Raw genomic sequence first — 13,733 nt, forward strand, 5'->3', positions numbered from 1 at the left:
TTTTTACATACCCTTTCCTCCCACCCCATAATGCCGTATTTATGTAGCAATAATGGATTATTTTCCTGACCAGGGAGATAAAATCATATTAGCAAATCAAGGTTTAAATTATTAAATAAATTTACAGATCGATGAAATTGTTAAATAGATTGAAGTGACGTCAACCGTATGAAAACGTTATATTTTTATATACAAACAAGAGCTGTCTACAGACACGCGTGTCGATTTATTACATTAGCGATATTGCGCATCACCTGTTCGGTGTTTAATAGTTTAACAACAATTTGTACCTTTCCACTAATCCTTCACTTGCACTATTTCGTTTTCACTTTCATCAGAATCGATGAACAACCGTTCCCTTGTAGACGACATTAATTTGAACACTACCGGAACTACAGTCAAGATGGGATTCTTCTCTTGTAGACATCGTATCCAGGACAGCAAAGAGTCTTTTGTAGATGTGCCGGTAGCGCACATTGCAAAGTACGTGCCATCGTCTTGTTCATGAACCGTAGGTGCAAGAGCTACTTCTTTCTTATCCCAGAAAGGTATTCTAATATTTGAAACGTCTGTAAAAGAAAAACATTTTCTATTAAAAAGTCTGCTGGAATATTAAATAATATATTAAAATATTTATATAATTATGCTATAATATGATTAATAATTATTATTTTAATAATAATTATCACATATATGATAGTAATATAATTATATGCAAGTAACAATTTCTAAATTAGTAAGTAATTATTTACCATCAGGATTTTCGCGAACGTTCTTCCTTTCTTTAGCTGCTCCCTTCAGGACAAAATAATCTATACATTGATCGGCGACCCAAACTGTATAAGGTCCTTCAACAAAAATCGGAATATCACGGGGCTGCATTTGTAACAGTTCCTCCTGCATACTACTCATTGCGGATACGATCCAAGTATCCTCAATTGCATCCTCCACATCCTTAGTCTTGAAGTCTGTGATTATGGTCTGTACATCCACGCTGGATATCTTACTTATCGCCAGTCTGGCGAGCACCCGCGGATCCTTAGGCGCCGGTCTGGGACAGGGCCAGGGATTCAGATTGGCGAACTTGGGCATCCAATACATCATCCTCCAGAACTTCTTCAACGGCAGCCCCTGCTGCCCGAAGATGTTGAGCAGCATCTCCTGCATCTCCAAGTCCGGCATCACGCAGTTGTGCTCCATCTTGCAGAGCAGATCGATGGCGATGAACTGCTGCTTGGGGTAGTGCATGAACAATGTCTGGTAGTAGTTGCGGGGGATGAACTTGCCCTTGGGCAGCACGTCCAGCAGGGACTTGTACACCGCCAGGTCCCGGTTCACGCCGAACTCGTCCATGTACTTTAGGGCGACCTCAATGAACTCCACGTGGCCGCGTCTCTTTTCGTTGTTGCTCTTGTATTGGCGCAGGATGTCCAGATAGGCCTCCTTCTCCTTCTTCTCAACGTTCGCGAAGGCGTGCAGCACGAGGGCCGACGGCTTGTCGTCCTTCTTGTCATCCTTCTTACGCCGTTCCTGGCTGGTGTGAATAGCGCGACTCAACGGCCGGCCCGTCGTAACAGCCTCGCGCAGCGGTTGCCTCAACAACGCGGTGACATTTGACGCGAGAACGTTCCGGATGATCTGCGAGATCATGTTGACCGACATACCCTTCTAGCACGTCATCTGCAGGCGACAGATTATAGAGTTTCGCTCACCAAGATCTTGCGTCCGCGAGGCTATGACACGCCGCGGATTTTTTTTTTAGGTTATTAACTCCGGGTGTAAATACGCCGCGGATCCGTGGGGGCCGCCTAACCTCTCTTTTCAATTTCCTCTTTCGTATTGCGCGCCATTTTAAAGAAAATATAAAATAGTCTTCTTATTTTCGTTACTTATTTTTATTTTATCCGTATAAGTTGAATATTATTTATGTAAGTCATAAAAATATCCATCATGAAATATTAAATAAAATATAATAAATAAAATACGGAGTTAAAGTGCAGTTTAAAGTGCACTTAGTGCATAAAGTGCACCTGAGTTCGGCCGTCACTCCTGTCGACCCTTTTCATATGGTCTGTTCTTTACAGCTGAACTGGCTGCACTAGTTCAGAGCTCATCCTTTTCCTTCCAATGTGGTGTAAAAAAGATAAACTCTGAACTAGTGCAGCCAGTTCAGCTGCAAAGAACAGACCTATAAAAGAAACTCGCTTCTGCTCGGTTCACCTTCTGTTTATTTATTTCTTCACGTCTATGCTCTTAATGTTTGTTTGTAGTCTATGAATAACAGGTGACCGGATTATGAAAATTTGACGTTTATTCAATGATACACGATGAGTGAAAATTTGGAGAACATTAATCCGAAGCTTTACAAAAAATTGGATGATCGAGAGATCACAGTTGAAGAGCAAGACGAAGATGTCGTGGATGAATTTGATGCGCGAGAAATTTTTGGTACATAACCTCTAAGTACAGTGTCAATTATTCATGAAATTATTTATATATTTTTTGTTCGCGTATAAGATATTCTATTCATTAATGCTTGCAATTGTTAGATGTTTTATTGACGATTAAAAATTAAGAAACTAACTCTCAAGTGTGAACAATAAAATGTATGATTTATTTAATATTTTGCGTTATAATAAAAGATAAAAAGAATCATTGCATTTACATTATTAATGTATTATGCGATATTATCTAATGAAATGTAAAAATATAATATGCTGAATGTACATTGTAAACATAGTTATGTATGTTCTCTGTTATAAATGGAATATAAAAAGGTAATATTGATCATTAACTAATTTACAGATATAATTAGGAATATCAATGATCCAGAGCATCCTTTGACTTTGGAGGAACTAAACGTAGTGGAACAGAGTCTCATTGAGGTAAAATATTTTTCTAATCAATATATCATACTAGATTTGATTACTTTACTGCATTTTGAAGTTGCTTACAACTCTGTATTGCAGGTCGATGATAAAAAGAACAGAGTGGATATAAAGTTCACGCCTACAATTCCGCATTGCAGCATGGCCACTCTAATCGGATTGTCCATTCGCGTACAATTACTGCGTGCCTTACCTGCTAGGTTCAAGGTCAGGGTGGAAATTTCTCCGGGTACTCATTTCTCAGAGGCAGCAGTGAACAAACAGCTCGCGGACAAGGAAAGAGTGGCTGCAGCTTTAGAAAATGCTATGCTTCTTGGTGTGCTCAATCAGTGTTTGGCACCGAAAAATTAGTAACTTGTGGAAATTCCGAAATTCTTGATGGTTAAAGCAACAGCCTGTGTAGTTTTGTTATGTATATACATTATAAAGTAGCTTTCATATCTTAGTTTGAATAATAAACGTAGACAGTTTGCAGAAACTCTGAAAGTCGATACAGTAAAACTGTTTTAAATAATGGATTTTGATTACAAAATTTAACATATTATTTAATACAGAGATAAATCAATGTACAGAAAATTTATTTGTTGTACATTTAATGCATATTTACTAATAAACTTACTATGTATTAACGCTTATTTTGACAAAACTGGAAATACGATTCTTTACCTCTAAGATACAGATATGTACAAAGTGAGTCATTTTAATCGATGCAGGCAAATATCTCGAAAAATATAGAAGATACGGAAAAAGGTTCCAAACAAAAGTTGTATGGTCTAAAGGGGGCACGTGATTTCGATGTGAGTCGTGTCATAGATGTCGTTTTCAAGAAATTTTAATGACTAATTTCTTAAATGGAACTTGATTTTTTCTTGAGATAAAAGTTGTAGATCTCGTCGGAGACGTTTTCAAAACACTGTAATAAAGCTCTCTTTCGGTAAGAATTTCCTGAGATATTTAAAATTTTGTTATATTTTTAATATAAAATGTGAAGTATTCACTTTTCGATGATTTTACCTTGACCTTTACAACGAATATATAATTGCAGTTATGCGTTTGTAGCAAAGTGAGAACATATTGCTACATCATGAAATATATGTGTAAAATATATAACAATACGACATCATAATAGGTACACATAGTTTATTTTTCATTTATAATTTTATGCTATACAATAATATAATTACAATAGCTACGTTGCACACGTCTGTCTATCTGAGTATACGGTAGTTATTAAACTGAATTATAAGCCACTGTGTAAACATAGTCAAGGATCACTGTCATGCAAATTTTGTTCACGCAATGTAAGATTGCTTTTCCGCTTTGACTTTTTTTGTTCATAAAGATTTTCCGTACTCATTAAATTTAAATGCTCACGTGTTACTTTCATGGTGCAAGCAGTGTTGTTGCTGTCTTTTAAAGCATATCGTATAACGCAGGTTGCATTTAATGTTTCAAATGACCTATTATTCTTTCTCTTCGATTTCACGTCTGGTATAAGAGAGAATACACGTGTTATAGCATTTGAATGAGGAAGAGTTCTCACAACGCTCAGAAGTGATCGTAAACCTGGAAAGTATAGTTGTCCTTCCTCGGTGGAAAATAAACCGATTTGTATCCACATATCGTCAAAAGATAAATTTGACCACTCTTCTTTTGTGTCTGACTCGATTCCATATAGACTCTCCCATTCAATTTCAAGTAATTTTTCATCAACTAATTCGCCTAATCTGTTATTAACATGAAGAACTTTACGAAACGTGGAATGTCGATCACGATCGAATAATACAGATTTGCTTTCAAAAATGGTAACACACTCTAAAAACTTGTCATTGGTTGGAAGACGTTTACGAATTTGTTTGCTTGCTATAACGTAAAATTGCAAGAAGTTTTTTCGGATAGAAATAATATCCATTTCACAGCAAATTTGTTTTTCTAATTGTTCTTTTAAATATTTTTCACATTCAGAACCAAAATCAATTTCTTCTAAAAGGAGTTGATTATCGCGATCAGAAAATTTCAAATTTTCTATGCTATCGAGTATTTCGGATTTCAGTAAGTCAGGTTTAATGAATTTCCGAAGGAACCAAAGGAGCAATTCCATCGAAGAAGGCTGCAACTCATGAATTAAAGATTCTTGTGCTTGGAATTTAGCATTGTATTTGTTAAAAGCATCAAGCGTAAATTTCAAAAAGAAAAAATAAGCTTTTGTTGCAGGATTTTGAAAAATCTCGAGCAAGTTATCTGCAGAATGAATGTTCTCAAATGATTGTCCCATTAGAAATTGACATAAGGTATCCCACTTTTCCAAAATTCTCTGAATGGATTTGTGACGCGTTAGCCAACATGTGTCTGCATATTTCAAAGTCGTCAAAGAAGAACTTTCAAGACACATGTTAAAATCTCGGAAAATAGCTGATTTTTTGGAACTACTATTAACAAATGCAGAAATACCTTTAATAAAACGCTCGCAATCTTGAGGAATTATTTTGCAAGCTACTTTTGCTGCTAACGCTGAAGAATGACATACACATGGAAGTGTAACAAGACATGGATTTGTTTCACTCAATTTTGTTTCAATGGAAGAACTGTTATCTATTATTATTGAAGCATTATCGCAAGCAAGACCAACGATTAATTGAAGTGAAATATTGTTTTTAAACATCTCGTTTTCGAAAGCTTCAAACATCTTACTTTCCGAGCAATTATTCGCATTCAAGTAAATTATTTGTAGTAATTCACATCTAATGCCTAACGTTATTGGGTCTACATAACGAACCATTAATGGAAACCATTTATTATTCATTACATCTGATGTTTCAGCTTTATATATTGAAAATTTATTTTCTCTCAAAACTTGAGATATTCGATCTGTTTCTGCACGACACACGACTTTAGTAATAATTTGCGTTAATTTTTTTCTGCTTAAAGACATTGCTCGTAAAAGACCGGGTTCTTTTCCAATAGCTTTCATAATCGAAAGTAAATCGGATGAAAGTGAAAGCGGCATATTCTTTTCCACGAAAAAAGTCGCTAATTTTATTTCTGCTATCTTAACACGGTCATTAAAATTAAAATGATCTTCAAGGTTCGACATACATTCAATCATTTCAGGTTGTCCCGAATTATCTGCATTGATCAATGATGTATTATTTATAAATCTTGGGTTGTCAATACAATAATTTAGATTTAATTGCTCTAAATTTTTTATATGATTTTCTCTTAATGCATGTTTCTTTATTTCTGAAAGACCACAAGTTAATATACTTTTGCAAGCCTTGCAGAAAAATTTGGAACAATCATTAGGAACTTCTCTTACCCACGTTCTCCATAACGGATAGTCGTCAAACCATTGATACTGAAACCGTTTGGAACTAACTGTTTTAGATTTTTTCTGGACAGGTCCTTGATCAGTTATTTTATCAGAAATGTCTCTCTTCCGCCGACGCGGTTTTTTTTCGATGTTACTCTCATTGTCAGTCATTCCTTTTATCATGTAAGTAATATTACCCTTTCCCCCCTTTCCTTATAGCAAATTCGGCTGCTTAGCTAACGCAGGGCTGGTCAATCCACGGGGTCGCGTGGGTCCGAAGTGGCCGGTATTGATGTCGTCCGCCAAAACGATCACGGTATTCCTCAGTTCTCTCGTTATGGTTTGAATATCGTTGGCGAACATGGCCTGTCGAAGTTCTCGTTTATGGGGATCAGCTAGATGATGTCTAAACGTGAGGTCGACCTATGGAAAACAGAGAAGACCATAGAAAAACAGAAAAATCAAATATTTCAAAAGAATTTCCCTACAACGCGAAATTTACTTTGCACACACAATTTACACTTACCCAAGTTTGGATTACATTCTCCTGAGTGGATTCACTATTTTCGTCTTGATCCCGAATCGAACCTGTAGAGGATTGAGCACCATTTTTACAAAGAAGAAGAAGAAAAAGTATAGCAGTAAAGACCCACGCACAATCAAAAATATAAAGAACAAGGAACAGATATTAGCGATTAGGAATAAGAAATCATGACTAAAGCTGGTGTAGCATTGATACACGGCTTTCGATAGCTTAAAATACTGTTGCCTGTGTTATTCCCTGTTTCTGTTGCCTGTGTTCTTCATTGTGCATCCAGTTTTATTCCCGTGTGTTCCTTGTTCCTTTTATATTTTTGATTGTGCTGGGTGGTGCGGGGGACTTAACGCTATTTCTGCTGAAGAGCAGACTTATAAATCCAACTTTAAAAAGACGTGTAAACGCAACGATAATTTAAAGTAATTTAAGAGTACCTTAATGCAAGTATTACTTGAATATTAACAATTCTCTTCCGCAAATATTCGCCCGTTCTATCTTAAACAAACAATTACGCGCGCAATCTTCAATTTGCGGGGGATTACTACGTCCTTCGTCCTTGCTGCCGCAAAGAGTACGGATGACCGATGAATGATGATGTTATATGTATATGGTCAATGGTGCGATCCGGTGCCGGGTGCGATCGGCAACGATGGCAACGGCAACATGCTATGTAGCTATGTGACCATGAAGTAAAGCCGGTAAAGCCGGTTCTACAATACGTCGCAAACGATGGCAACTGCACTAGTTGAAAAGTGTTATTTCTGATTGCCGATTGCCAGTCACTGTCGCCAAAAAAGTTAAAAGTTCGCCAACTCTCTTTTGACAACCGCAATTGACAAGCGCAATGTGGAAGTAACACTTTTCAACCAGCAGAGAAGTATCTCCTATTACAGTGCAGTCACAATATATATAAGCACAGTATAAGCAGAAAGAAGGATGAGATGAAAGTGGTCATGCCCGCTAGGCGACCCTGCGTTTTGACTGTTACCAAATCCTGCAGATAACGTGCACGATTTTGGCTGCGTTCCGATATTCACTGCCAGTACTGAAAATCTATAGTGTACGTAACGTAAACTATAGATTTTCAGTACTTGCAGTGAATATCGGAACGCAGCCTTTGTGGTTCTCTTCCGTGCTATGTTCACGATTTTGTGGTAATGTCACTAATGTCGACGATTTCGTGGTTCTCTTCCGTGTTATGTTCACGATTTTTTGGTTCTCTTCCGTTAGGTTCGCGATTTTTTAGTTTTTTTTTCCAAAGAAAATCAAAAAATCGTGGACATAGCACGGAAGAGAACCACAAAATCGTGCATATTACCTACAGGATTCGGCGTGGATGTGGTGTGGATGCGACATATGTTTTGGTGCAAGCCGTCAGCCGTGCAAGGTGCAACATGGCGCCTCTGGCTGTCAGAGTCAGAGTGCGATGAGTCCGTGGAAGCGATTTCTGCCGTGTTTCGCAGATCTGACAGCACGGTCTGACAGCTAACGGAAAGATGCCCGTTGACATTAATCGATTAACGGAAGGTTGGCTAGAGTTAGAAAGCGACCCGGGTACGTTTTTAACTTTGAAATGTGTCTGTCCATCCACAGTCAATAAAGATTTAATGTCAGAATCCCGTAACTTAAAAATTATTTTTGCGCTGTAAAATTGTAGCAGGCAAAGCTATAACTCTTTTACACACTCACGTAGGCCTGTTCACGCTGCTCTTGGAAGACTTCGGCGTGAAGGGCGTCCAAGTGGAGGAGATCTACGATCTGCAGAAATCTTTAGAAGGCCCAGTCTATGGCTTCATCTTTCTGTTTCGATGGATCGAAGAACGGCGGTCTAGGCGAAAGGTCGTGGAGCAAGATGAGAGCTTTGTCAAGGACGAGGAGATTGTGAACAACATCTTCTTCGCGCAGCAGGTCTAACATATAGCTCTTACCGTATCAGATTTAATATTACATGTATAAAGCATATATTATTTTTGTAACACAATGTGTAATATAACTGTCGCAGGTTGTCCCCAACAGTTGCGCCACTCATGCGTTGCTCTCAGTTCTGTTGAATTGCCCGAATATCCATCTAGGCACGACCTTATCCCGGCTGAAGATGCATACCTCCGGCATGTGTCCCGAGAATAAGGGTTGGGCGATCGGCAACACGCCGGAGTTAGCCTGTGCGCACAATTCGCACGCTATGCCCCAGGCGAAGAGGCGGCAGGACAAGAACACCGGTGTCTCCACGGGCAGATTCACCGGCGAGGCTTTCCACTTTGTGAGCTATGTACCAATAAATGGCAGGCTTTTCGAGCTGGACGGCCTAAAACCCTATCCAATGGATCACGGACCGTGGAAGGAGCACGAAGAGTGGACGGAGCAATTCAGACGTGTCATAACCGATCGTTTAGGCATGGCGACTGGCGAACAGCTGCAAGACATTAGATTCAATCTCATGGCTGTTGTGCCTGACAGACGTCTTGCTATCTCGTATAAATTAACGATGCTGAAGACCAACAGACAGATAGTCTTGGAGGCTTTGCAGCAATTGATGAAATTGAGCCATCAAGACGGCAGTAACACTGAGAAGAATTCGCATAAAGAGATCAATCCCGATAAAGAGAAACAGTATGAGAAAAGGAACAAGACGGAGGATGAAAATGGATTGCCTACTAAGACGGAGATTGAAGAATCGCCTATAATTCCCACTATCAACGTTGAAAGAAATAATGATTCGACGGTGGTTATGGATGAATCGGTTTCTGGCATCGCATCTGGAAAAACCGAATCCACGTAAATAACAATTGACTTCTTTATTCGTATGGCACAATGTTATCTCTAGCTTCACCATAACACTTTGATTGATAAAGTTGAGTTAAATCTCGTAGAATACAGTAGTACAGAGTATAACAGTTTACAAGCATAATCTTAGTTAATTTTTTTTTTTTTTTCAGTTAGAGAGTTATATCTTCTCTTGTATTACATCTATTTCGTTTATTGATAACTATAAAATTTTATCAGTGTTACAGTTTCGATACAAGCGATTTATGTTTGATTTCAGCGGAATGGAGAAAGTGGTGATGTGCGCTCTGGATTACGCCACGCCATTACGAATTCAGACCTCGCCAGCTCACAGCTCTTCGAGTACAGACACGTCGTCAGAAATTGGATCGGCCTTTAACTCACCCACTCAAGGTAAAAGAAGAAAGAAAGATGGTCGTACTTCATGGCAGTGCGTCGCATAACCGTCTAGTAGTGCACACTTTCTTGTTTTGGCAAAATATTAAGGTGTTCGGACAGGTCATTCGGATGGATTTGATATCTTCGGAATCCGGCGTGCTGTAACAGATGTAGTAATGAGAGTCAGAAGCGGGATCCTTTATCTTACCGAGCTCTTGGCACAATCTCTCCTCGGACGTTTCTTCGCCGTGTATCGCCGTACTTTTGTTTTCGGCACGCTCGAATATTTCATTCACCGGAAACCTGTTGCTCGCGCACGTTTTCGTGCTCTCGACGTCGCAGATTCGCGAGTATACGTTAAAAGCCGTGTGCGGCGGGCAGGAGTACTCCACTACGGTGGCCGTTTTTGGCTCGCACGTGTAATACCGGTTACAGTCAGTCCTGTTCGGCAGACGAACGTTCCTCGTGCACGCCACGACGCTAACGGTGCGCGGTGTTAAACGATGCGCCACGGCTTTGTATCGGTCGATCGTGAGATACTGTTTGTACCCGAGATTATCGCTAATCCTTATTATGCTGTTGTCAGAGTCCAGACTGTCGATTAGCAGTTCCAAAGCGTTCTCTGTCGAAACGGTGCTGGCCGTCGTTGTGACGCTGTTCACCTGAGGACCGTTGCTTCCCATCATTTCGGTTGGTTCACCGTTATGTAACTCGTTTCTTTCTGCGTTACTTTGTACAAGATAGCTCAACGTTATGTTCTGCCTACAATTGTGAGACGCTAATATGACGATGGTTTGCGTTGGATTTACGTTTTTAACGGGTATCGACAGAGAACTCGATATCACAGCTGATAGCTCCTTGTTGATGTGCAACTGATTTATCATTTTGTTCAGCCACTTGTAGTGATTATCTACGACGTCCTTATATTGTTGCGTTAAGGACAACGGTAATTGCTCTTGGCTATTCGTGTACTCGTACAGATAATTCTCCTCTTTGTGATACGTTGCGTTTCTCACACTTTTGTCGCCATGCGTCGTTTCATCCGATTCTTCAAATTCGATTAAGGGATACGCGGTCACCGCCTCGGTCGTCGAGTCAGAGAAGTTGTCGATCACGTAGGACGAGTCAATGGTTTCGGAGAATCCCAAAGGATCCTGTGTATACCCCAGATAGCTGGTGTCCGTCGAATCGATCAATTCGGGCGTTCCGTACTTCTTCGTTGCAGGAGCGCGCTCGGTCGAGAGCGTATCGCATGTCCAAATATCACCCGGAACCACACACATCCGCAAATACGGTTGGAACACCTAAAATCGTATTTCAGAAGTTTGTTAAAGCGACGCTATTTAGAATTACCAGGGTCGAGGGTCGGGAGTGCTTCTGTTTGTCTCATTTGTTAACATCTCACCAAGCCCTCGGTACATTTCGACGGGATCCACACGTAACCACCGCCAGGCAGATTCACGCAATTATAGAAAATCGTGCAGCTCGTTAAATGCGGCTTCTTCGATTCCGGACATCTCGAGGAGCTCACCAGGCAGATCAGGCTGCACGTGAGGAGGACCGATACGAAACGCATCCTGTGCCGCAACTACTACAGACTGCAGTTCGTGGGTCTGCTTCGAGATACTATGTACTTTTCACACATGCATACATACTCCTACATCTTTGCGAGACGTTTTATTTCGCACCTTCTACGTACAGTTACTCGACCCGTTTGTTACGTACTGCCCATCTACCGGTTACTAATCGCGCGGAATTTTAGAAATGCTTTATACAGAGTAAAAACAGATATTTTAAGAGCATTAGCACTAACTTCGAGAACCTTGGGCCGTCAAAGAAAGGGAGATTTAGAATATCTTGATATCTCCAGCTTGGGGATGGACCTCCGGACAGAGCAGTCCTACATCGACGAAGGACTTCAAGAAATTCGTGGTGATCAGAGTTGCAGGCGACGAAAAGAACGAGGCGGGTCTGAGTAGGTATTAGATTTACATAGTTCGGCAAAACAAATTCATCAGTTACCTAATATCAAAACATCGCGTTTTTGCAGGCCGTTCTCTGGGAAATATCAATATAAACGGGAAGAGATTGGTTTCCGACAGCGGCCATTTGCACAAGAAGGTCTGCTTATCGGGCGAAGTCAGAATTCCTCACGCGAGGGTGAAAACTAGCAACGGCGACACAGTCACGGAGGAGAAGAAGGTCGAGAAAATCGATCCCAAGCTGTGCTCCAAGTATCCGGAATTGTTCGAGCCGCACACATTCGCGCCTAAGGACCTTCTGGCGTTGCTGAAAAATTTGGAGCACGAGATCAGTGTGTGCGAGACCAGCCTGAAGGATGAGAACGACAAGAGAAACAAGTACAAGGTCGGTTTTACGCGTATCATGAAGCGCTTACTATTTTTAATTGACAAAAGTTGCAGCTGACAGTCACGATATTTCATCCATTCCTCGCGATTATAGGTCACAATTTATGTCGGTAATTAACTGGTAATATTATCGAGCAGTTTTAATCTCAAGGAGTTATAGGAATTGTGCGAATTTTTCAGATCGACGATTGCCGGAGAACGCATAATTATGATGAATTCATTTGCACTTTCCTCTCGATGCTCGCTCAGCAGGGAAAACTGGCGGAGTTGGTCCAGCAACATCTAACATTAAAGAAGCATTCTTCCGTTTCAGTGAATAGGGTTCACAGGTGCGTTTTCGCGTTTAATTGATCGATATTCGATCACTTGGAATTCTCACGAAGTTGATGGATGTAGTAACCGTTGAGTTGATCTGTTAAGTTAATTTGTTAAGTTAACTGCTTTTCTGAACTCTAATTTCGATATATTTTCAGGTCATCGAAAAAGTCCGACACCCGTCAAAACTCCTCGCGCAGACGCCGTGGTAGAACAAAATGTAAAAAACGAAAGTAATCTCGAACTAACGTAAATTTAAGGCTTAGGGCATCGTTCTGTCTGTTTGTAACTATTTGAATTGTTTATAATGGATACGCATGCTGTGAAAACTACTTGATAATTTTACAAAAATCACATAAAGAAAAAGAAACCATAAGTATTATATATATACTCTAGATTTATCCTCTAATGTATTCCGTATAATTTAGAATTGTTATATATATATATATATAACAATTCTAAATTATACGGAATATACATTAGAGGATAAATCTAGAGTCCGAAACAAGAGTCATACAAACGTAGGCTGTTTATTCTCCAAATCATAATAAATTAAAATAGTCGAAAAGTCCACCTGGCTATTCACGTGACATTTTTGTCTTCTTTTTCAACTTCAAATTTACTCTACAGTATTGACGTTAAGAATCGTCCTATATGGTTTCTAAATATTATCCTTTCAAAATCATTGACTTATTAAGAAAAATTGTGTACTTGGAAATATACAGCAATATTATTAGGCTACCAAGATCCAACTCGGACTGTAAATAGCATTGACTTATTATATATATTATAGGCTATAATATAATTTATAGCTCGATATTTCTGGTTTTTTAGCGTAATGCAAGTACTTTTTAGACGATCGTAGGACTGATTTCGGCTCGGATGCTATCATTGAGTAGACATTACGTCTTACACTGTACAAACTACTTTACAATGTATACATTATATTTTTTATATTCTTTTTATAATCACACGCGTGATATTTAATTGTCCAAAGTAGATATTTATGCTTATTGTAGTCCCGCTTATTTTTCAAAGGTACTCTGTCTCTCTTTTCTGAATTATATTTCATATGAAATATATAACTTATTGTGAAGGCGTAATGCGACGTTTCTTCTTCCTTGCCGAATTGTTGAAAAAGAGGAGCAGGA

General features: G+C 39.4%; 4 protein-coding genes and 1 long non-coding RNA gene across 5 annotated transcripts; 2 read left to right on the top strand and 3 right to left on the bottom strand.

The window, feature by feature from the left end:
- Positions 1 to 155: 155 nt before the first annotated feature.
- Positions 156 to 1,820, bottom strand: Ecsit (evolutionarily conserved signaling intermediate in Toll pathway, mitochondrial). The gene is made up of 2 exons (XM_071714169.1): positions 753 to 1,820; positions 156 to 569 (listed from the first exon to the last, which is right to left on the bottom strand). Exons 1-2 carry the CDS (start codon positions 1,660 to 1,662, stop codon positions 298 to 300), a joined length of 1,182 nt encoding a protein of 393 aa, XP_071570270.1. The 5' UTR covers positions 1,663 to 1,820; the 3' UTR covers positions 156 to 297.
- Positions 1,821 to 2,196: 376 nt separating this feature from the next.
- Galla-2 (MIP18 family protein galla-2) lies at positions 2,197 to 3,523 on the top strand. Its single transcript, XM_071714171.1, has 3 exons — positions 2,197 to 2,448; positions 2,806 to 2,885; positions 2,970 to 3,523. Exons 1-3 carry the CDS (start codon positions 2,328 to 2,330, stop codon positions 3,237 to 3,239), a joined length of 471 nt encoding a protein of 156 aa, XP_071570272.1. The 5' UTR covers positions 2,197 to 2,327; the 3' UTR covers positions 3,240 to 3,523.
- Positions 3,524 to 4,011: 488 nt separating this feature from the next.
- LOC139777025 (uncharacterized) lies at positions 4,012 to 7,718 on the bottom strand. The gene is made up of 3 exons (XR_011719249.1): positions 7,171 to 7,718; positions 6,725 to 6,786; positions 4,012 to 6,621 (listed from the first exon to the last, which is right to left on the bottom strand). It is a non-coding gene; the product is annotated as an uncharacterized lncRNA (long non-coding RNA).
- Positions 7,719 to 8,112: 394 nt separating this feature from the next.
- Positions 8,113 to 13,685, top strand: Calypso (ubiquitin carboxyl-terminal hydrolase calypso). Its single transcript, XM_071714163.1, has 8 exons — positions 8,113 to 8,290; positions 8,430 to 8,644; positions 8,739 to 9,511; positions 9,780 to 9,913; positions 11,769 to 11,873; positions 11,949 to 12,265; positions 12,448 to 12,596; positions 12,741 to 13,685. Exons 1-8 carry the CDS (start codon positions 8,233 to 8,235, stop codon positions 12,817 to 12,819), a joined length of 1,830 nt encoding a protein of 609 aa, XP_071570264.1. The 5' UTR covers positions 8,113 to 8,232; the 3' UTR covers positions 12,820 to 13,685.
- LOC139777024 (uncharacterized) lies at positions 9,907 to 11,474 on the bottom strand. Its single transcript, XM_071714172.1, has 2 exons — positions 11,304 to 11,474; positions 9,907 to 11,202 (listed from the first exon to the last, which is right to left on the bottom strand). Exons 1-2 carry the CDS (start codon positions 11,472 to 11,474, stop codon positions 9,943 to 9,945), a joined length of 1,431 nt encoding a protein of 476 aa, XP_071570273.1. The 3' UTR covers positions 9,907 to 9,942.
- Positions 13,686 to 13,733: the final 48 nt, after the last annotated feature.

Source organism: Temnothorax nylanderi, unplaced genomic scaffold (genome assembly GCF_030848795.1).
Source record: "Temnothorax nylanderi isolate EJ_2023f unplaced genomic scaffold, tnyl_v1.0 TNYL_tig0136_pilon, whole genome shotgun sequence".
In the NCBI taxonomy this organism is placed as follows: domain Eukaryota; kingdom Metazoa; phylum Arthropoda; class Insecta; order Hymenoptera; family Formicidae; genus Temnothorax; species Temnothorax nylanderi.

Coding starts and splice junctions, on each gene's coding strand:
- Galla-2 (XM_071714171.1), top strand. CDS start 2,328: ATGAGTGAAAATTTGGAGAACATTAATCCGAAGCTTTACAAAAAATTG. Junction 2,449..2,805: donor TGATGCGCGAGAAATTTTTG/GTACATAACCTC, acceptor ACTAATTTACAG/ATATAATTAGGAATATCAAT. Junction 2,886..2,969: donor TGGAACAGAGTCTCATTGAG/GTAAAATATTTT, acceptor TCTGTATTGCAG/GTCGATGATAAAAAGAACAG.
- Ecsit (XM_071714169.1), bottom strand. CDS start 1,662: ATGTCGGTCAACATGATCTCGCAGATCATCCGGAACGTTCTCGCGTCA. Junction 570..752: donor CGTTCGCGAAAATCCTGATG/GTAAATAATTAC, acceptor TTTCTTTTACAG/ACGTTTCAAATATTAGAATA.
- LOC139777024 (XM_071714172.1), bottom strand. CDS start 11,474: ATGCGTTTCGTATCGGTCCTCCTCACGTGCAGCCTGATCTGCCTGGTG. Junction 11,203..11,303: donor CGAAATGTACCGAGGGCTTG/GTGAGATGTTAA, acceptor ATACGATTTTAG/GTGTTCCAACCGTATTTGCG.
- Calypso (XM_071714163.1), top strand. CDS start 8,233: ATGCCCGTTGACATTAATCGATTAACGGAAGGTTGGCTAGAGTTAGAA. Junction 8,291..8,429: donor AGAGTTAGAAAGCGACCCGG/GTACGTTTTTAA, acceptor ACACTCACGTAG/GCCTGTTCACGCTGCTCTTG. Junction 12,266..12,447: donor ACAAGAGAAACAAGTACAAG/GTCGGTTTTACG, acceptor CGAATTTTTCAG/ATCGACGATTGCCGGAGAAC.